The 23,664-nt window shown below is 41.9% G+C and overlaps 1 protein-coding gene across 2 annotated transcripts; it reads right to left on the bottom strand.

Annotated features, from left to right (window-relative positions):
- Window positions 1-388: 388 nt before the first annotated feature.
- Window positions 389-22,025, bottom strand: MXRA5 (matrix remodeling associated 5). 2 transcript variants are annotated; one of them, XM_068422456.1, is made up of 7 exons: window positions 21,924-22,025; window positions 19,020-19,235; window positions 16,533-16,662; window positions 15,817-16,207; window positions 8,151-13,172; window positions 6,603-7,503; window positions 389-5,062 (listed from the first exon to the last, which is right to left on the bottom strand). In XM_068422456.1, exons 2-7 carry the CDS (start codon window positions 19,205-19,207, stop codon window positions 3,151-3,153), a joined length of 8,544 nt encoding a protein of 2,847 aa, XP_068278557.1. In that variant the 5' UTR covers window positions 19,208-19,235; window positions 21,924-22,025; the 3' UTR covers window positions 389-3,150. The 2 variants fall into 2 exon arrangements, with proteins under 2 accessions (XP_068278557.1, XP_068278566.1); XM_068422465.1 differs by lacking the exon at window positions 21,924-22,025 and having other exon boundaries at window positions 19,020-19,425.
- Between the last annotated feature and the right edge of the window lie 1,639 nt (window positions 22,026-23,664).

Here is a 23,664-nt window from a genome sequence, read left to right as displayed (position 1 = left end):
TCACAGTGAACCTCTTTTTGTGAATGCCAAAGCAAAAAATGTATATACCACTCCAGTCATTTGCAATCTATGCAGTTGTAATGAGACATCTTATTACTCTGCTTCTCCAAAAAAAGACATCAAACAAATCTCTTTCTTTTCCATTTTCAAACCAAAAAGCAAGGAATGGCAAGTTTTCCTTTCCATGGAAACTATCCAGAACCTGCTTTGATTGATCAAGTAAAAACTGTGAAACCTCAAACCAAGACCAAGCACTTCATTTCCCAGCACCTCTCAAAATCAGAAAAGGAACAAGCTCTATTGTCTTTGAATGCATGGCTCCTGCTTGGTCTGAAAGATGAATGAAGACTTCTGAAAAAAAAATTAATGAAGCATTGTGTCCTTGAAGTACTGTGAACTTGTCATTGATTTATTTAACACAACTTGCATATAATTACATGGAAATAAAGGAAGAAGTTATGATTTAAATTCAATGTCCTATGACTCCCTTCATTTGATGAATGATTCAGCACATGGAATGACATGTAGATTCAGGCCTAAGAACGGAAGTCCTGGAACAGACTTGGTTTCCCCGTGAACTCTGTTTCTATAAAAGGAACTCAAGATGGATATCCTGGGCAACTAGTATCTCAGCAGAGAAAGAATATGACAGACAGGACATATGGCCAAACACTGCTTGAGTGTAAAAAGTGTTCATATGATATTTGTTAAGCTGTACTTACATTTATTTTGGAAGAAAATGATATTTTACAGGCCTTTCATTGGGAGTAAGTTTTCATAAAAGGGGTAAAGGCAAATATCATGGAAATTATAATACATGAAAAAATGTTAAGTCCAATTTTGAGGGAATTTTGCAAGCATGCAAATCTCGACTTCAGTTAAGAAAAGGTCTTGAGCCAAATCTTCCATTTCTTATGCCTCCAAAACTTCAATTGGCAGCAGTGGAAACTCTGAATTGATGAATAAAACATTATCAGATGCTTTGTTTGATCCCAGCAGATCAAATGTTTGATTCTGGATTCTATTTTCTTCCTTTAATATAAAAAAAAGTCTGCTTAATGGAAATACATAAAAGTCATTCAGCATCCAAGAATATCTCTAAATTCACGTAAGTGTTATTTGAAGACTGGACAGATGAATAAAAGTGCTTGACTCCTACTCCAATGCTAAAATGCTGACTTCAGACTCTTTTAAAAGCTGTATTGTTATTAGAAATTGTATTACCATTTTCCAAGACCTACTATAAAATAAAAAAAGTGCTAAAATTAAGTAAAGGAACTAAAGACATATCTAATCTGTGACACGTTCAAGGAACATAGCCAGATTAGAAAGACCACATGAGCAACCTAGTTAAAAATCATGAATACTTGTTCCTTTCTTCATTAACTTTCACAAGCAGCTACATCCCTGCCAGATACATAGGCACATGCTTCACCTTGAGCACTGATTTGCTGATTTAGGGCCCAAGGGTTTAAACCATAAAAGAGAAACTAAGACATAATTAAGTGCTATTTAGTTAGGCCAGTAACATAACTGCAACTCTGATAAATGCTTGTGTACAAACCACAACTTTTTAGCCTGCATTGACTTTTTAAAAAATAAGTTTTATAAAATATTCTATCACATAAATTATGCCCCTTGTATCTTCAGCAATGTCCTTGTCCTTGTAATTTAATTCAACATCCTCATTCTAATAAAATACCTTTTACTTCCAGCAGCTCATTTTTGTTTACTATGATGACAAATATGCATTTTGCAACAGCTTACAATTTTCATAAACTGGATAAATTTGCGGGGTGAGGAAATCTTTGTTTACAGTTTTTACAAAATGTAAATATTAGAATAACACTTCACATTACTTTCTGCCATGTTTTGTTCAATAGGGAAAATAAAAATAAAGCTTTTATTCTCATCATATTCTAAAACATAAGTTTTACAAAAAATCAGAACTTTAAGAATTTAGGAATATCTCAGAGAGTCCCTATGTTTTAAAGGTGAGTTAACATTTGCAAAATTCTGATTGGAGCTGTTTGTTGAAACATGGGCATATTCAGCATCTTATAGCAATTATTTCTTTAGCATAATTGATAAAACTTATTAAAATTATGTACATTATCCAATAAACCATCCTTGATTGCAGAAAAAGTACTGAAATCATAAATGTATCCTGAAATATACATACAGAAGGGTTCAGTTTTTATTAGGAAACACGTTTAGAAAGATAAAGAGTATATATAACACTACATGACTTCTGTTTTTTGACTTAACTTCATACTCTTGCTGTTTGGAGTTCCCTGTTTTCTCATAACAAAATGAAAACGATAGTGAATATATTTTTTGGAAAATATTTTTTATTATAAAATGTACAGTATATTGACCTTAATATTATAAAACACTGTAATGTATCAGAGTCTTGTAAAGACCAATAATTTATAAAATGAGACCAAGTTCATATTGTTACTCTTTCTAGTCTCATAGTCTGATTTAAAAATATATATAAAATATATAATGAATTATTTGACCGTAGCATCCTTAGTAGCTGGAAAAGGTTTGTTCATATGTTAAGGTAACTAAGGTCTGCATGTATTTTTATTAAAATAGATCACTCTTATTTGCTAAGTTAGTCTTTGATTTTGAAGAGCTGATAGAAGAATGAACAGAAAGGTTAGTAATCATACTCTATAAAGCTAGATTATGTAAAAGTGCTGCAGGGTATAAAGAAAATTATGTTTTACTAAAGCACTTCTATCACTGCAGCTCATTTATTAACAGTTAATACTTCTTTGGTACTTTTAAGGTGCTTGTTAGAACAAGGAATAGCTTTAGACTATTGACAAGAATAGAGTACTTTAGGTCTCAGATGCTATTGGATAGCATGAAAAACCACACTACACTGTCTTAACAATTTAAAGACCTTTTCCAACGTGTTAGTCTCCTCAGTTTCAGTATATCTACTGACTCCTTTTTTTTGCAGGGACTTACTACCATATTGAGTACAAAAGCAATGCACTTTGCACGAAAATAGGATTAATTCCTTTTCTTTTCTGCCGTCAGCCTTCCTGGCTTTGTTGCAAGCAGTACTTTTCCTTGTTGCACTCGCTTGGCAGTGACTTGAACACTAGTATCCAGCCAAAGGCATTTGTTTTAGTGTTAGAATATGTGTATGTAGGTTGTTTTCGAATCACTGCCTAGTATATTTTTAGCAGTGCATTTATAGAAGCCTGCATCCCTCTGAGTAGACTGCTGGATGACTAACGACCCCTGAGGGTGGAGGAATTTGTTTCCATACAGACGGGATTGAGCTCCTGTTGTCAGATGTGATTTGTCTGGAAGCTCCCATGTTATTTCTGCTTTAGGAATCCCAATGGCCATGCAGTTCAGTTTTACTGAATTTCCAGGCCTGGCATAAATGATGGGTGCTGGCTCACTGGTGATTCGGGGAGGATAGGCTATCACAATGACAGGCACATTCATAACAGAAACGCCGTACTCTGTGGACACCTTGCACAGGTAAGTGCCCCTGTCAAATACAGAAGCCTCATGCACCGTCAGTGAGCCATTCTCCAACAGGGAAAAGCGACCCACAGCTTGGGGGGCATCCAGAACCACCCCACTGGGCAGCGTCCAGGAGATCTGTGCCCGTTGGTTTGGCTGGGTGATGCAATGGAGCTGCAGGGTTTCTCCATTGATGATGCTCACCAGGTTGTTGTACTGGTTGCTGATTTCTGGCCTGAGTCCCACCTTCAGGAAGACTACTCGTTCCACATAACCTCCTGGGTTTCTGGCTGTACAGCGGTAAGTCCCAGCATCTCCAGCAGAGAGGCTGCTGATGTGTAAGATTCCATCCCTCTTATGGTAAAATCTGTGCAGACGGTTGCCACTCAGCACTTCAGTGCCATTGGGAAGGATCCAGCTTGTGCTGGGCTTGGGGTTCCCCTGGACTGAGCAGTTCAGATTGATGCTGTGCCCAGCAATGGCAGTGATTCTTTCATTGACAGGATCTCTGAAGGAAGGTTTCTCCAAAAGGTCTGTGATGAGGAGCTGCACAATCAGTCTCGCTTCCCCTCCTTCGTTCCGTCCAATGCATATGAGCTGTACTGCATCTGTCTGCCTTACTCCTCTGATGTCCAAAGTACCGTTGCGATGTACAGTGATCCTGTTCCCATAGTAGGGAGCTGGCAGGATTACTCCCTCTGGAAATGCCCATAAGACCCGTGGAGCAGGGATGCCTTCAGCTTTGCAGTCAATAAGTTTCCGGCTGTCCCTGATGGCTGTCTCCCTCACAGATGTTATTGCACTGAGATGACCATTGATTCTGGGAGGTTGAACTTTAACGTGGATCCAGACGATTTTCCGATCTTCTCCAGCACTGTTCCGCACTACGCAAGTATAGTTACCACTATCAGATCTTTGGGCCTTTTGGATGAGAAGGGTGCCATCCCTATATACCTGGTATTTGTCAGATAGGGCAGGAATGGGCCTGTTGGTTGGGGAGAGCCAGGTCACTTTGGGAGTGGGTTCTCCTTTGGCTTCACATGCTACTGTGACAACATCACCATAGGGTACATTAATAATGAAGTATGTTTTGTTCCTGATAGTTGCAGGCTCCGCCACTACTTTGACCCGCACCTTCATCTCATCCTTCCCAATCTGGTTCTCAGCATAGCAGGTGTAATCCCCTTCCTCTCTCAGTCCAACATCATTGAAATACAAGGTTCCATTATTGAAGACCACGTATCGCTTCATCCGGCTGCCGCTGTCATCTGACTGCATGAAGGTATTGATCATGCTGCCGTCTGGGAGACCCCAGGAGATCTCAGGATTTGGCAGACCTGTGGCTACACAGTCAACTTTCAGGTCCCCTCCATACTTGACCTTGTGGTTATTCTTGTTCTTATGTTCTATTTTTGCTGGTTTCATCATCACATTCACTTTGAGGACCACGTAGTCATCCCCAATCTTATTGCGGGCCACACACAAATAGTCTCCTGCATCTTTATCTGTAACTGAATGGACAACCAAAGTCCCATTGCTGAATACTTTGATTCTAGTCTCCAAACTACTGTAAGGAAAGAAAAAAGAACAGAACATGAGCTGCAAAATCACATTTTCGGTATTAATTATTGAGTGAAACCTGGGAAAAAAAAAAAAATTCCACAATACTGGAAAAAAGAAGAGCATTGCTGTTGTTAGATAATTAGATGGTCTGAAATGTCCAAGACATTCACCACCAAAAAGCAAATGGAAGAAAACAGTTCTACTCACTTGTAACCAAGCAATTCTGTTCCATCCAATGACTTTAAGGGTGGTTTTGACCATTAAACAACCATTAAACACCAAATGATGTTATTTTTGTCTCTTCTGACTGCATGTACAGTATTCTGTACCATTCAAATATGGGATCTCTGAATGATATACTCCACACAAACCTATATGAACCACAGCTATGGAGTCTGGCACTTGGGTCCTCAGCTAAAAACAAATCAAGATGAGCAACTTCCTCTGGCATCAGGTGTAACATTTTAAACCTTTAGAACAATCACAACGAAGCAAAATATTGCTAAGCTTTGAAATATGGAAAAAATGATTTTCAATGTGCTAAAAAGCTATTATTCCTTTCCACTTCACTATGGAATTGGTGCATTGTGGTCAAAAATAACTTCCTCAGTAGACCCAGATTTCTCCACAGAGAAGATCTCCTGTATTTGAAAACAGTCCACATAAAGATCACGAGGGAAAATGAAAAAAAAGACAGTATTTTTTTGCTATCACTATGAGGCATAAAATGAATTTTTGATTTTGTACTACCTACAGGCTACCTAAATATATTTTTTGTCAATATGAAAAAAATGATGGCTACATTCAGCTATTAAGAAAGTTGTTGACAATTGTGCATTTTAATTTCAGTATATTTCTCACCTGTCTATAGTGCTCAAAGATAGAGTAATGAATAATTTATAGGGCAGAAATTGTGTTTTCAGAAAAGTCTTAGGACAGTTATTGTAGGTTAGAAAAAGTGATATTTTACTTGATATTGCAAACACTGAAGAAGGAATTGGTTTAGGCATTTATGTGCAACTGGGTTTGCACAGACCTTATTGCAAGGTAATGTTTATTTATACAACTATGTTAAAATGACCATGCTTAGTCAAATAATTATATGATTTCTTTGCCCCATATTTACTGTGCATAATAATTTGTACTACAGATAAACAAAACTCAGTGATCCCATTTCTCCTGGGAAAAAGCAGGCACCTATGCAACTCTGTGCAGACTAAGCACATTGGAACAAGCAGTACACAAGCCGTATTCTTAACTTTTGCCATTGGACTTTTTACTACAAGTGGCTGTAAAAGACAAATAGTGGCAGCTTATCCTAAACACTTGAATCCGACTTTCCAAGAGTACTATGTTTTCAAGAAAATTACACTAAGTTATGACTTGGCTATCTTTTGATATAATTTCAAATTCTTCCTTAAGGATTGGGGACCTCATTCAAAACTCACAGAAGTCAAGAATGAAGCTTGTACAGATATGCATAGTCTTTTCTCTAAGTTCATCTAAACTGGAATTTAGCTGTGACACCTCATATAGCAATTTACCTGTGTAGGGAATCAATCATCCTTTTGGAAGGCAACCTCCATAATATCCGAGGCCAGGGGTCACCAGAAGCACTACAGTCCAAATGCAGGATGCTGCCATATGTTATATCTGTCCTCTGAGGAGAGCTCCCAGTGATCTTAGCATTAGATGCATGCTTCTTCACATGGAGTTGTATTGTTCTCCTGGCAGCTCCCACCATGTTAGCAGCAATGCACTCGTACGCCCCACTGTCCTTGGGGGAGACGTTGCGAATATAAAGAGTTCCATTGGGAAAAACAAATAAATTCCCATTGACAAATTGAGAAGGTCGGATTTGCGTGCCGTCAAAGACCACCCAGCGGATGCTGGGAGAAGGTGCTGCTTTGGCAGTGCAGTGGATGTTAATACTGCTACCAAGGGGCAAGGAAATATTCTCTTGCTTATCCTGCTGGATGATGGGGGGTAAGGCTGCAATGTGAAGCCTCACTGCAATGCTGTCAGCTCCTGCAGCATTGCTTGCTACACATTTGTAAACTCCTCGGTCTGAAAAAGTTGCTTGCTTGATAGACAAGGTTCGATTTTCATGAAGCATTATCCTGCTTTCTGTGGTGGTGACTGTCTGTAAAATCTTCCTATCTGGGAAAATCCATGAAATATGTGGGCTTGGAGTCCCACTAGCCTGACATTCCATTGCTATGGTGTCACCAAAATAGACTGTGATATCTCGATAGCGGGAAAGTAAAATTTTGGGCTGATGGGCTACAATTGTGAGCACAATGATCATTTTATCTATGCCATGCAGGTTCTGAGCTGTGCACAAATACTGTCCACGATCCTGAAGTTGAACATTTCGGATAAGGAGGGTACCATTTTTCCAGACTTCAAACCTTTGCAACCTGATGTTGGCTGTCATTAGAGCTCCTGGGAAGGTGAGAGGAAAGAAAGAAACGGAAAGTCAAAGGGTTTCAGACATACATAGTTGCATTGAAAAAGTCTTATGTAAGATTTTAGTTTTACTTAGCACTAACTACAACTTCAGATAGATCACATGACATCTTCTGACACTCTCCATAGCTCAAATTAATCTTTGTTTCTGTTGCAGAACTAACCATACTAGCTTGCAAGCATGTACAGTGTGGGAACTTTTAAGAGCTTTATGCTTTAGGATTCCTCTTAAATCTTTACATAATTTCTCTTTTCCTTTTGCTTATGGAGATGACACATGCATCAATATTTAAGGCATCAATGTTAACGAATCCATACTCACAAGTGTTGTCATAAATTCCAACTGCTGTGAATAATCAGAGTTGGCTGCTATTCCCTTTTCAAAAAATAAAGTCATTAAATGGTAAAGGTTTTCTTTTACTACAAGAAATACTGCAAAGTTATTTTTACTTGTAATGATTAGTTGCAATTAGTCACATTTTATCTATAATGATTAAAAGAGACAGAAATTATTCTTCAGTGTTTTGGGCTATTCCTGCAACCACGTTGCATTTCTAAGCAACAAGCCAGGTATTTGTACCCTTAAAAAACTGTGTGAAAAAACACATTTTTCTCTGTCTTACCTGTGGAGACTTTTGTCCAAGTAATAAAAGGCTTGGGTTCCCCTACTGCATCACAAGGGATAAAAGCATCTGTTTCAGCAAGGATGGATATGCTCTGAGACCCTTTTGTGATAATTTTAGGTCTTTCTCCATGTATCTTGAAATTACTGGAAGACTGAATTACAGTTGAGTTGTGTGGCATAATGCCCCCCACATAAGGCACAGACGGAATTTTTTGATGATGATGATGGAAATGTTTTAAAGGATGAACTGTAGTGGATATCTGTGGTTTTGTGCGCTGAGAGAGAAAGGCTGGAGTGGTAATCTTTAAAATCGCTGGTGGTGGTGATGTGGTGGTTGTGGCGTGTAGCACTGGAGGCACTGGAGTAGCTGTAGTTTTGTGCACTGTAATCCTAGTAGGGGAGACCTGGGCAATCTTCTTCTCTTTTGTGTCTTTGGGGACTAGTTGACTAGGGACCACTGGTTTAGGATGCATACTTAAGTGAGGGAATATCCTTGTTCTGTTGAAAAGGAATGGCATTCTGGAACTGGGATAATAGGGGATCCCTTGACTTGGTAGTCTCCCTCCTGTGCCTCTGTTATCTGGAACATGGTTACTTCCAAAAAATCTTGAATTAATATTGTATCTGTTCTGACCCTGATTACCAAACTTGCTTGCAGTAAATGGATTTGTTTTGTGAAATGGAGAGGCTTGTGTTGGGGTAGTTGTTTCTCTCTGAGAGGCAAAAGATATTTTGTCCTGGATGGTATGTGCTGCGTACGCTGTTATCTCTGGTTTGTTTGTGTAGTGAAGAGGCTGGTGCGTTATAAAATAGCGAAATGAACCTTGTGTTACGATATATGGAGGCTTCACTGTGCCTCTTACTGGAACATGCTTTGGAGGTGCAACAGACAGTCTTTGGTTTAGGCTTGGTATCATTCCAGCAGGTGGATGGGCAAGGTTTGGATTTAGCAGTAAACTGTTGTTTGACTTGCTACTATCCAACTCTTTGAATTGCTCCTCTTTCGACTGTATGCTAATCCTGTTTTGGCTAGAGGAAGGAGTAGGGTGTACATTCTGTCTTGAGCTCACCACCATTTTGTCACCATCTGCTTCAAATCGTTTTGTTTCTGGAAACCTTTCTTGATTGAAGGCATTACTTTCCTTGGTGGTATAGTGAAGAGAAGGATGTGAAGTGCTTGAAATGGAAGGGGGAAGAGTGGCAAGTTTTATAAATGGAATAAAGGCAGCGGATGTAGTCAGAGGCTTTTCAGTTGTCTGCAAAGTGGGATCATGATGAAATACATGTGACACAGCTTCCTTTTTATTCAAGAAAGATGGCTTTGTCCCAGTCTGAGAAGTAACATATTTCTTCATTTCTCTAAGTGGAAAAGTCTGAGTTTCTGTTGTGCTGAAGGAGGAGGACAAAGTAATCACCTCATGTCGCTGATGTGGCTCAGTTATTGCTGGTGTTTCTAAAGATACTGTGGGCTTCCATGGCTCCTTTGAAACTGACAGGGCCTTAAAAACTTCCACTGTGCCAACAGGAATACTTAAGTCACTCATAGTGGGATATATCAGCTGGAATGTTCCAGCAGTTGTTTCATTAACCACAACTTCTGAGTCAAATAGGATAGGCCTTTCTTGAGATTCTGGTTTTGTAGATAGTATCAAGCTGCTCATATGTTCAGGAGAAGTTGTTGTGTTTGATTGTTCTGCCTTACTGTCCACAGCTTTAGAATTTGCTTTATTGTCCTCCTCAGGCATATTGTCTAATGAGTGGTACGTTGGCACTTCACTTTGCTCTGGTTTCAGAGGTGCACTTGACTCTTTCATGGGAACTGTGTCATGTACAATATATGTTGATAACATTGTGATAGGTGCAGTCACTGGAAGTGCCAAGGTTTCAGGAGCAGTAGAGAGTGTCGCATGTTTTGCGTCAGGCGGAGAAACAGTAGGCGTAAAGAAGGAAGCTGTGACCACCTCTCTGATTTTGGTAATTTTCTCTAAGACAACCGGATCAGTAACTAATGAAGGAGTGAATTCCATATGCTCCTTTTCCTTTGCCTGTATTTTGACTTTGTTTTTAAGATCAGGACTTTCAAGAGTTGCGGAAGAAGTTTTGGTCACAGCTTCAACTTCAGGTGTCCTTGGAACGATAGGCATTGCCTCCGTGGTTAAAACAACAGGGGGGAAAGGCTTTGGCCTTTGTCGGATTCTGTTTGGTCTCAACCTCCTTCTCCCAAAAGGCCTTTTTCTAGCATGCTGAGTAACAAGTGAAGGCATGGTCTTTCTATAGGGAGTTGTTGTTGTGGCCACAGTGGTCAATCTACTGATGGAAGAAGCAGGTTTTATCCCCTCTTCTGTTTTATGAAGAGCATTAGTACTATGCAAAATGAATGTGGGATCTGATTTTGGAGTGGCCAGGTTTCTATGTTCTCTGCCCTGAAAACTCTCTGCATAACTGCTGGACATACTTTCTTGAGTCACTATATTCCTGTGTGTCTCAGGTTCTTCCTTGCTCTGAACCCTTATAGGTGTGATAGCTGGAAAATTTGTACTTAAGTCTGCCATTTTTGTCTGACCTGGAGATACTTCTTCATGCTGGTGTATCAAGTCATTGCTCTGTTCTGTAACAAATGGAGAAATGGCTGAAGAAACGGTAGTAGTGCCCACAGAATCTGTTGGGATGATCTCATCCAACTGAGAAGGTATTAAAATTATGGTGTCAACATTCATTGGGTCCTCTTCACTGAACTTTACACCTGTCTCCAAGACGCTATGAAGATCCACAGTCTGAGATTCAGCTAGGACAGTAGCATCAAGTGGTAGCTCAGCAAAAGCAGAATTTTCCTCTGATGTAGAAGATATAGGTCTATCTACGTTTTCCACTGTGAATGAACTGCTCTGAGTATTAGGAAAGGTTGTTACAATTTGTCTGGTTAGAGGTTCTTCAATGAGAGCATGGATATTTTCTTTGACTACAACTGAATCATCAGTCCTGACATCAAGATGCTGCTCGCCCTGGGGTTGTACAGTTGCAGAGACGGGAGTCAAATATGGACCCGATACAGCAATTTCTACAGAGTACATACTTGCAGGTGTTTCTAAAGCCCTGTGGTCAGAGAAGGGTTCAGTTTCCGACCTTGTTAATATGGACTGGACTGAAAATGCTTTAGTGTTGTGGGAAACAGTGACTGAGAACGGCTCATCTTCACCCATGGGTGATACATCAGCAGAGGAATCTACCACATCAGCTGCTGTCTCTGAAGGTGGAGGGCTAGCTACCGGATCAGGGACTGGAGTAGTTTTCTGCATGACTGATGGCAGTGCAGTTGTTAAAGAAATGGCTGTAGCTGTTGTTGTTCTAGGAAGATTCTTCCCACGGACTTTTGCCAGAATGTCAGCCCAATGCTGTGGGTTAATCTGCTTGCTTGCCACATTAATTCTCCTTCGAGATTCAAATACTCTCCGGCCTTCTGCAACATTACTGTCTTGGGTTCTATCAGTACTTTTCCAGATTTTCATTTTCCTTTTGCCTTTCTTCACCTTTTTAATTTGAGCTTCTGGCACCTGGTCACTTTTTTGTTTAAAGGGTATTTCCCGGTCTTTCAGGTGGTTCTTTTTTCGTGGGAACTCCTCCACCCCTCCTGCCCCTGATCCCTCTCCATCATCTATGACTCGCCCTCTTGTTTTTGACAAACTTTTTGTGCCTGGGCACTTTTTTAGTTTTATCCTTTTAAATGACCTGTCAGACACCATTTTATTTACTGTGACCCTTACAACAAACTTATCTGAGCCCTGCTGATTGACAGCCACACATCTGTAATGGCCACTATCACTGACGTGGCTTTTTGGAATAAGCAAAGTACCATTGTCCAACATATATCCTTTTGAAGAGTTTGATAAATCATTAAGTACCTGGCTGCTTGGAAGAATCCAGCTCAGATGTGGCTCTGGGATGGCAACTGCATTGCACGGCAAAACTATTGGATCTCCAATGTTTTTTTCAACCCTCACTATATCTGAGTCAGCTACCTGAATAGCTCGAGGCTGCACTAGAAGTCTGTAAGCCTTTATGTCCACATCATCTCTAACTTGGGCAATGCAGTGGTACAAACCACCATCAGTGTAACTAACTGATTTGATTATTAGCTGACCACTACTGAGAATGGAAAACCTGCTGCCTTTCTGATTAAATGGTGCCTGCAGTTTAGTCCCATCTGGAAAGAGCCATTGAACAGAGGGGGTCTCAGAGGCTTTCACATTGCAGCTCAACTGACAGTCTGATCCTTCCACGACACTCTGGGCTGTCCTTGTGCTTTGGTTTTGCTCTATCATTACCCAGCTTCTCTGCTGCCCAGTGGCTTTGGTACGAATTGTCTGAGAAAACACAGTAAAAAAAGATAGCACCACTTTTTTCCCTGTACTCTGGCGCCTGTTTAATTGGATATTTATAAGAGGCTGCATCACCCAGGAAGGCTCAGCCAGTATTTGAGCTTTTACACCCGTGTAGTAAAGAGCATCATAATCTGAGCCTTGTCTGTACCGATAGCTTATTTTAGGCTCTTTGCTGAGCATAAGCTCCCTCTCTAATTTGACAGGTACTTCACTGTAATAAGCTATAAGCTTCCATAGTTTTTCATAGTTTTCTCGATTCATTGGACATTCAAAATCCAGTGAAATTGTAGCATTTATATCAATCTCCTGAGTATGGATTTGATTCCACTGAATTTTGGTAGAGCCCATTGGTTTTTTGATTTCACAGTTCAGGTGGACTACATTGCCATGCTCATCAGTCATATTTAGAGTAATGTTCCATGGAGAGGACTGAAGCTCTTCCAGAGGGAGTTCATAATTGTCACCATCTTCTTCATCTTGAGTGCTGCTATTCTGCCTCAGTGAAGACTGAATGACAGGTTTCCTACAGGAAATATCTTTCAAGTTTTGAATATCTTCTTTCTGCAGCTGTTTTGGGCTGTTGCACTTAGGACAGAGCTGTCCCCCTTCATAGGCTTTGTCCTTTTTGCATTTTAAAACACCTGCAAGAAAAAAAAAGGGTAAAAAAAAAAAAGGTAACATAAAAGATAGGGAAGCTGAAGAACTCTGTTCTAGAGTTAGAAAAGCCTCAAAAGTGTGAAACTGACCACATGAGGAACGCATTAAGGCACATGACACATAAGGTAAGGCTTTTAAAATGGCACTTGTTTTCACAGCTGAATGGGCGCCTCAAACTGACCACAATTTCTTCTGACTTTAATGAGAGAATTGAATACTGCATCCTTCTGAAAATTAGATTCACTGACTCCTCTAAATAAAATGCCTAGAAATTGAAGTGTTCAGAGCAACATTTTATAAGTCAGTAAAAATCTACGCTCTGTCAAAAAGTCTGCATTTGTATAGTGACAGTCTACCCATCTAACTTGTGGATCTTATGTGAAGAGGACTGGGTCCTCTCAGCTTTCGAAAATGCGGCATTTACCTGAGAAATGCTGGACTTCCTCATTAAATAAACCAGGAAGCTTTTTATTTTTCTCTATTCATTAACAACAGTACTGGCAATACACAAAACATTCTACTGTAGCTACAAAAACCTGCTGACTAGTTCCTGCACTTACAAGCTATTTGCCAGCAGCAAGAAAAAAAATGCAAGTGCCACTTCTTCCCTGACCTCTGACATAGCTGTAAACTCTGTAATGATAAAACAAAAACTAAAACAGAGAAGGAGCGCTAAATAGGAAATTATAGCCTTGACTCCTCTCTTCTGTCAATGCCAGAAAGACTTGTCTGCAAAATAACAGTCATATATTTATTACACTGTTCTGCTCACTAGAATGTCAAATGTTGCCTTATATATTTAGTCTGGAAACATGTTGTAAATAAAATGTATTTCAGTTATTCTAGGAATAAGTGTCATGCTGATCATTCCTGAGGAATGAGGGATCTTTGAATGAATGTACAATATACAGATGGGTTATAAGGCAAAATGCTAGCAGAAGGGGAAAAGAGCGGCAAAATTTCATACCATTTTTTAATTGAAAAATATATGCTTTGCCTGGTCTTACCAATCAATTTTCTTGAGAAGTTCTTACAAATGGAATAATTAACTGAACCAGTCTATCACTTGTAGATTCAAATATGATGTTTCAAAGATTAGGAAAGCATGCTTCATGAAGAACTGGCCCACAATCAACTTGGCAGTGGCCACACTGGTCTGAAGAATTCTAATAAATCTATCTGGACAGAATTCCCAAAGAAGTTAATGTTATAGTTATATAAAGATACAAAATCTGTCATACATGAAAATGGCATGGATAAAGTCTTTTCTCTTTCCAATAAACACTACTGTTGTAGTGTAAAAAGGGAATCTAATTGAATAAAAATGCTAACAAGCCAACACTGAGCAAGGAAAGTTCATCTAATACTTCATTGTTATAACTTACAGTGCAACTTAAGTATACTTAATACACGTGCTCATTTGGATCAAGGAGAGTATACAAGAATATGAAAATTTAGGTTAGTGAAACATAATATCAAAGTTAGATGCCTCAAGTATCAGTTCAGGCAGGAACACTTAAATTACACATTCAAGTATCACACACTCTTAAAAGTACTGTCCTATAGCTAAGTGCAAAACTGCGATGAATTACATATTCTAAGATGACAAGAGCCACCATCATCCACCATACATGCTCCACATCATTATATAAACCTTGTGACTCCAGCACTCATTTGAGACATCTTCAGTTGCCATTAAATGACAATTCCCTCTTAACATTTTAGCAGCAGCTCTGATGTAATACCAACCCCTCTGGCCTACTATAGTAAGCACTTAGCTACTTGAGATGGGGCATTGGTGAACTGAGATGTCCAAATGAAAAACTGACATTCAAAAAACTTCTCACTTAGTGTATTCCTGATATAGAGGCATTATATAACTGTTCTGGCTTTTTTTTTCGGTTCTAGCATTTTGCTTCTGCACATGACCAGAAGCGTTCCAGCCTAAGCAGTGTGATACTTATCTCACACCTAAGCCTAAAAGAAGACAGACCAGTTATTCTACAAAAAAAAATTGTAGGATTGTAGGTGTTCTCTGAAAATACTTAAAACAGATTTGCTCCATAATAAAAGGAAGTTGTGGTCAATGAAGAAACACAGATAGACATGAAGGATGCATATTACATAACAGCCTTAACGTTAATAGCATCAAAGTTAAAGGATTCATCCAGGAATTTGGAAACCTGATTTCCATTCCTTCCTTAGCCGAACAAGTTCAAATCCAATGTTCTCACCTCCCATGACAGCACACAGTTACTAGCTTTGTTGGTTGAGGATAACTGCTAGTTCTTAGTCAAAGGTGTACCACCGCACAAAGGAAAACACTAACAGGTCCTATCTCCACCTATCTCCTCCTTCCAATTATAAACTTCACTTTTTCCATCTTGAATGTAATGGCTAATTCCTTTGTTGCTGAATATAGATTTTTAGCTAGTGACACACAACTGCTTCCTCTTTACACTGTTTTTTTAAATACATGCATTTATGGAATGGTAACAGAACATAATAGTGCACATAGACATCATGTAAGTAATAATACTCAGGAAATAACAAAACCATCCATATGCAGAACAGAAAAAAAAAATCTAACATTATGAGTTGAAGAAGCATTGGCGTTTTTATTCTCACCTCCAGAAACTTCATTCCATTCAAGGAGCCACTTTAAACTGCAGTCACAGGCCCATGGATTCCCATGAAGGTAAAGATTCTCTAGCAGCGGCATGCCTTGAAACATCCCTGCAGGCAAAGTCCTAAGAGCATTTTCAGATAGGTAGAGATGTCTTACTGTTGACAGTTTGAAATAATCAAGGACCATAAATGTTGAAAAGGTGCTCGGGTGAAGCTGCTGGAGCAAATTCCCTTCTAAGTGGACCAGTCTCAGAGAAGTTAATCCATTAAAAGCATTTGGATGAATAAACTCAATTCTGTTGTGGTCCATGTGCAGTCTCATTAAGCTTGAAAGTCCTTGGAGAGTTTGGCCAGTTATGACTTTCAATTTATTGTAACTAATTTTGAAAACCTAAAAATAAAAGAATGAGAGAGATTAATTTTGGTTTTTGATCTAAATCCAAACAGAATAGCAAGCAAGCAGAAGTTTTCCTCCCACATTCAAATATCCTTTGCACCACTGAAAAAAATGAAATGCTGGTCAAAGAGGGAGAATACAACTGAGTCTTAGTTGGCATTATCAGGTATGACATAGGCATAGTTAATAGATCTCCAGTGTATTTGGGGGGAAAATTATATCTTAATACTAAGAAAGGCACTACAAAAAATGCTTGGTTTTGTCTCCCGTTATTCAGGGAAGTTAGAATTTATGAAATTTAGTAAGACCCGAGCATTACCTGTAGAGACACAAGATCTTTCAAAGCACCACTAGGTATATTCTGAATGTCATTTCCATGTATCATGAGCAATTCCAGTTTTGTAAGTCCTGCAAAGGAGTTTTCGTATATAGACTGTATACTGTTAAACCTGAAAAAAAGATCACATGTGCAGTTATATTTTATGCACTGAATGTCATGGACTACAAATGTAAAATTAGTATAACCTAACTTTCAGGAAAAATTGGAGGGATCTTAATGCATTGTCAAAGGGCCAGAAGTTACTGTAACATTTTTACAAGGCCAACTATACTTAGCTCATGTTTACATTAAGACTTCTTTTAACTCAATTTGTGGCACTTTAGCCATAATTTAGGAGTAAGAGTAATAAACAGGCGTTTAAGTTCTAATAGTTGTCAGTATGTTTTTCCATGCAGCTCATTTTATGGAACGGTAATAAATTAATGGCCTGTAGCCAACCAATGATGTTATGGAGTCTGGCAAACTAGGCAGGCTGCAGTGTTGCCAAAACAGCATCTAACAATAAATGAATAAAGATTTGGAGAGAGGACATTAAAAATGGATATCTCCCAAACAGCATGAGAAGCAGGAAGTCACATCCTGCTTCACTTACTGTTACAACACGTGATTGGCTACATCAACTAATTGCATAAGAACTAGGAATTGACCTTCCAATTATATAATTTGAGCCTAGAAAACCCTTTTAGAGAAGGAACACAAAAAATCTACTTTTTGAAAATAATTCAGTTTCACTTTGGACAAATAAATCAGGTTTTATTTGCCAATGTGGAAGTCTTAAATTTGGCAGCTTAGATCTATCTTTGGGTTTTCCATACGTAGACAAAAAATCAAATGTATGAGCTAATCTGGGCATGAAGTCTTTAGATTAAGCATAACATTTTAAAGATTTTTTTCCCATTTTTTAACACTTTCTAGAAAGGGAGGGAAGAGACAGAGAGAAATTAAAATACTTGGAATATGGAGGAGGTACGTTTAGATCCTCACCATGTTCTCTATCTGAAGATTCTGAATTTGCTAAAAATTTAGACTACTCTTTTGATATTTTTAGTCCTACTACAGATCTGCTAGGCTTATATTCCTTATATTAACATCAGCCCTTCTAAAAAATAGGAACTTATCTAAATAATGAATTTTCCTAAATTATTTCCAGTTAGAGAAAATAATCTTTACTTCCTAGATATATAGCATCTTAAAATAGAAATATGGTAAAAGCTCTTTTCCAAAATGAAAGAAATGCAACAGATAGTTAAGACTGTTTCTTCCTGGGAAATGACACAACTCAGGCAATGTCAATTTTAGTGATGATATGCAAAGATAGGAAAGGGCTTCCAGGCTAGCAGTATCAAATAATGTACTTTTATTAAAAAACAGCCAAAACGCCTAAATAACTTAGAAGCCTACATCCCATTTTCAAAAAGCAATTTAGGGATAGAATTTGCCATAGAATGTTGACGCATGGCGAGGGGAGGTGACTGTGAATATGTGTGAGTTTGAATGGGGGAGGAGAGGGAGTCATTTTTGACTCAAAAATGGCATGAAAGTACAGATTGCTATAATACAGATTCACTGAGTACAAGGGCATTTTGAGACTAAAATTAGGCTTTAGGTGGATAAAGTGCTGGTGGATAGACATTTTAACTACACAGAAGCAAAAAAAAAATCAAGGTCCCTACTGCAAGTCATTGCATGATCAATCACAGCTTATAGGCCTTAGGGCAGCTGGGGTGAGTTCATATCAGACAGTGAGGCAGCTCTGTTATCAAGCAGAAGAGGACTGTGACTCTTGCACCATACCATGTCACATACTGACCCTACACAGCACTTTTGTGATATGCAGCCCACCAACTGTCCCTAACTTCTCGTCTCACAATCTGACAGACAGATGCAAGTTGGAAATACCCTGGCAGAGGAAAATGAGTTGGAGCCTGAGCAATCTCTCCTCAAAACATTGATGTCTGTTTATATTGCACTTAAGTTCCTTGAAAAAAAACAAAACCCCAATGGCAATGGAATAACTTTGTTACTGTATTGCTTTAAGATATGCTGTATCTCATTGTTCTCCAAAAGGCTACCTGACTGCATTATAGGATTTTGCTCCTACTACGTTTTTTTTACACCAGCTATAATATTTGACATTTAGTAGAAATCCCATAGTAGGTTTAATTCAATTTTTTTTTACACTAGAAAAGGCTACATGTCCTACTTGCCAGGAAGAACTGACACCATGATATAAATATTTATTTGAAAACAATAGTAACCTTTCTTTGAAACATAAGGGTTACACTAAATCTTTCTCCATGCTAGTAATTGTAGTGTTTGAAATACAGCGCCTGCGACTCACCACCCATCTCTGCAATTGTACTTAAGAAGTACACACAGAGATCCCGCTACGCCGCACGTGTGCGAAGCATTCCAGGCTGCCGCACCGAAAACATAAAACTGTTTGCTACAAACTGCCATACAAACCCAAAATTGATTCTTTCCACATGTTTTGAAATCCTTGCTGGCACGGCTGCCAAGGACCGAAAGGTGCAGTGGACTTCGGTGGGGAGGTAGCAGGCGCAGGGCTGGGGGCAGGCCAGGGTGCCCGGCGGCAGCCCCAGCCCCAGGATCAGCACCACGGAGAGCGCCCCCGCCGCCGCCCGCTCCCCCATCTTGTCGCCTCCCCTCGCCTCGGTCTTCCTGGGTCGGCCGGGGGAAACAAGGGGGGAGGGGGGGAGGAAGAAAGAAGAAACCATGATTTTTAAAATACTTTTAAACAGCTTTATATACCTATCAATGCTCTGCAGCGTCCCAGAAGGTCCGTGGACAATCAAGGCAACGTTCAGTTGGAAAGAGGATTTGTTTCTTCCAAGTCATTTGCTACTTCAGAGTTAACTTTCCCCCCATAATCACATCTATTATGCTACTAATTGCCTATTGTACTAAAGTTACGCTGTCTCCTTATGGCACTAAATTCTGTAGGTTTGTTCTAAGTGCCAAGGGTAGTACTCGTCTCATCTAAAAATTAGAGAACTTCAAAAGAAACATCTAGTTCAAGCAAATTTCCATGGCTTCCTCTACAGTCAATGAAAGAAAAAAAACAACCCATATGCGCTTGAAGGTGAATAACATCAGGTATCTACCTGATTGGATACCTAGAAATAGTACAATTCAGCTTCATTAGGTCCCTAATTAGATAACCCATCTAGCCTAGCTGCCTGATTTTTAGACAAGCTACTAACTTCCAGAAGGGTAAAATCTGGCTGAATGAATCCCATTCATTATCTATATGGGAAATCACAGAATCACAGAATCAATCAGGTTGGAAGAGACCTCTGGGATCATCGAGTCCAACCATTGCCCTGACACCACCATGTCAACTAGACCATGGCACTAAGTGCCAGGTCCAGTCTTTTCTTAACACATCCAGAGATGGTGACTCCACCACCTCCCTGGGCAGCCCATTCCAATGTCTAATAACCCTTTCTGAAAAGAAATTCCTCCTAATATCCAACCTGAACCTCCCCTGGAGAAGCTTGAGGCTATGTCCTCTTGTCCTATCGCTAGTTGGCCGGGAGAAGAGGCCGACTCCCACTTCACTACAACCTCCCTTCAGGTAGTTGTAGACTGCAATAAGGTCACCTCTGAGCCTCCTCTTCTCCAGGCTAAAAAACCTCAAATGGTACCATTGAGAGAGAAAGTGAGTGAAAGAAAGAATTGGTTTGCCAAAGATCTGGACTCCTTTGCCATGCATTACTGTGCCATGTCGGATGTGCTTTTACATTGTAATCTTAACCAAACAGGAGCTATAAATGATCAGAATTCATAAAACTTGACAATTTATTTTGAAGCATAAGCACAGACCTCAGAGGAAATGTAAGCAAGGAGGTTTGAATTTATCATCTTGCCTTGTCTATCAACGATCAAGTTCAGATTTTCAGAACTGTGTCTAAATCTGGGTGGCTAGACCCATGGAGAGACATTTAAAGATGCACACTGTGCTAGAATGGACAACAAAAGACAACTGTTATTGACCTTGAGCACTAATGATTTCTGAAAATAAAATAATTTATCTAGATGTCTAATTACAGATCAAGCAGTCTAATTTTGGAGAAATGAATTTGAAGTATCCCTCTTCTTATCCCTACCACCAGAGGAATTTGAGCTCTTCAGATTAAAGCCATACAAGAACGCAGGCTACTATTAGTATCAGAAATTTGGTATTCCTGCTCTTGTATAACTGCATGACAACGATGGAAAGGCATTCAGTTCTACTAGATATTATTAGTTCCATTAGTTATTGCTTTTAGTGTGTCAGATTTTCTCAGATCTGCTAACGATGAGACAGACTTTTTTTCTCTTAAGACCATCATGTGCAAACCATTATAGTTCAAAGGAGAGGCTCATCGGGATGAAGAGGTTTCTCAAATATCTGTGGTCAAGTTAATGAGACGTTTACCATTCTTTACAAGACAAATAGCTTTTAATTTACTAAAGAATATTCAGGTGCTGTTTTCTTTAATGTTCTCTTTAATGAAAACTCCCTTTAAAAAACATCCTACCCATGTCAACTCCTTTTGGGAGGTGGCACCGCACTGCGTTACAGGAGGTTAGGAGGAAATTGCAGTGACGTGTGAGGGGCAGGGGAGGAGCAGGCCAGAGGGACTGATCCATGCTTCGCGCGGGTGACAAACAGCAGTGGCAGAGCGCAGGGCCTCCAACACCCGAGCCCAAGCCGCTCTTCCACAGCTTCGGCGAGAGAAACCCCGCGGCCCACGGGGCCTCCGCCCTGCCCCGCCCCGCCGCCTGGAGGCGCCCTCGAGTGCCCCTCCCACGCCACCTGCCATTGGCTGCCTCCAACGCCGCCGCGCAGCGTGTCAGCCAATGGGCTGCGGCTCCGCCGCTGGGGCGCGGCCAGGGACGGGCGGTGGGTGGGGCGGCAGCCTGCCGGGAGGCGGGGCAGGGGCGGGGCCTCGGACGGCGGCTGCCCGCGCGGCTCCTGGCGGGGCCCGCGCCCGCCCCGCGGGGAGGTTTGCGTGGGGCGGGGGCGGCGGGTCCTGAGCGGCGCTGCCCCTCCCGCCGCCCCGCGGCCACGGTGGAGGGGGCCGGGGAGGAGGCGCGGTTCCCCCCCACCCGTGTTTCTTTTTACCGTACCGAGGGCAGATGCTTCCCATTAGGGAAGAATGTCTCCGCCGGGCTGAGCAACGGGAGCGGGCGGGCTGAGAGCTGGCACCGACACTACCCGCAGGGCGCCCGCCCGCTGCCAGCCAGGCAGCCGCGCCGCTCTGCTCCTTCTCCCGCACAGACCCGCGAGGGAGCCCCCATCCCAAACACCCCCCACCCAACCGGGCACCGGCAGCCGCGACCGGCCGTGCGCGGGCTCCTTACCTGCAGCCGGGCGCGGCGGTCTCAGCAGGCGCTGCCCGCCGCTCCCATTCCCCCGGGGGGCTGCGGGCGGCCGGCGGCGCGGGGCGGCGCGGCGGGCAGCCGGCGGCTACCTGGCTCCCGGCCTCCCCTCCGGCACCGGCTCGCCGAGGCTCATCGCAGCCCGCGGCGGACCGCCTCGACGCCGCCTTAGGACTCCTCATCGCCCGTCATCCTGCGGGATCCGCCGCCCGCGGGGGGGGGTCCCCCGAATAAGCATAAGCGACCCGCGGAGGCCGGGCAGGGCAGGACACCGTCTGCGGTGCTGTTTTTTTTAAGCACTGTTATTTTCCCTGAGCGCTCGCCTTCTCCCGGTGCCCCACGTCCCCGCGCAAAGTCGGGGCGCCGCAATCCCTCAGCCCCGGCGGGAGCCGAGCACTTCGCTCCGGGCGCTGCGGGATCTCCGTGGGCGAGCGGGAGGGCGGGCGTTGCCGGCGGCTCTCCGCCGCTTGCCGGGCTGCCCGGGCGCGCAGCTCCCGCGGCGGCAGCCTCCCGCCGCCCGCCGCGGCATGGGGACGAGAGGCGCGGGGTGTCGCGGCGCCGCGCTCCGCCGCTCCGCCCGCCTCTCGGCGCCGGGCGCTGTGCAGGGGGAGGGCGCGGCGGAGAGGCTCCTCTTGCGGGGTGGGCGGCCCCTCCGCGGGGGGGGCTGCGGGCGGGCCCGCGGCGGGGGAAGGCGGGGTGGTGGGAGGTGGGCGCCAGAGCCGGCGCGGGGGGGCGCGGGAGCTGCGGGAGCAGCGGGGGAAGTGGAACCCCAGCCTGGGTCCGGGAGCTGAAGATCACGGAAAGTTTGTTTCTGGGGCCTGGGCAGGTCCAGCACTCCTGAGGCGCTCAGATGTGCAGCTGTCCGCGTTGTACGCTCACACAAACACAGAGTCCAGCATGTACCCCCAAACCTGGACCAACCAGTCTGGATTCCTTATTCTTCTCCATAGTGATCTAGGTGTCCCATCGCTACACAAAGAACCAACCTCACCGTGATCCTTAGTGTATTCCTGCACAATACTGATGCAAAGACTTGTATCCAGCCTGAGTGTGAGGATTTGATCTCCTGCATCATGCTCGAGGAGAGCCACACAAATAAATGCACTTTAACAGAAAAAAATCTCAGAAGTGGGATGGAGAGGGAATGACGATGATGCAGGAAAAGGCAGCAACCAGGAACAAAAAGAACCAGGCTGAATGTAAACTCAGTCATTAATTGCCTTTTACCTTGAAAATCTACCAGAGAAGCAAACTTCAATTTAGGATCATTAACATCCCTCTCCTCAGTTTCCCTCCTGTATTAGCAATTTTTTCAGTACACAAAAGTAAGTCTGCTTCAAGTCCAGTGAAAAATGCACCATTCAGATGTACCGCAGAAGTCCATGTACTATCATCTACCTAGTTCCACTGTGTGGTTTTTGGATACACACAATTTTCTGTTCTCTAGATAGCCAATGTGGCAATCACCCTCATCTATTCTATAAAAAGAAAGAACTTAGTGTTTCAAGACACAAAACAGTTGCAGAAATCGGTATAGATTCATCTTAACCCATAAGAATCCCTCTGAGTTTTGGCATGGAGCTTTCAAATTCCATCTCCCAGGTAAGTAAATATAGCAAATGACATTACGCTATAGGTTGTAAAGCTGAGGCAAGTGTATCATCATGAAATTGATAGAAACAATCAGAATCAGAGTTAATGAACCATTTCTGGCTTTGCAACC

This window comes from Nyctibius grandis, chromosome 2 (assembly GCF_013368605.1).
Source record: "Nyctibius grandis isolate bNycGra1 chromosome 2, bNycGra1.pri, whole genome shotgun sequence".
Taxonomy (NCBI): Eukaryota; Metazoa; Chordata; class Aves; order Nyctibiiformes; family Nyctibiidae; genus Nyctibius; species Nyctibius grandis.
This window is presented reverse-complemented; position numbering and strand designations above follow the sequence as displayed.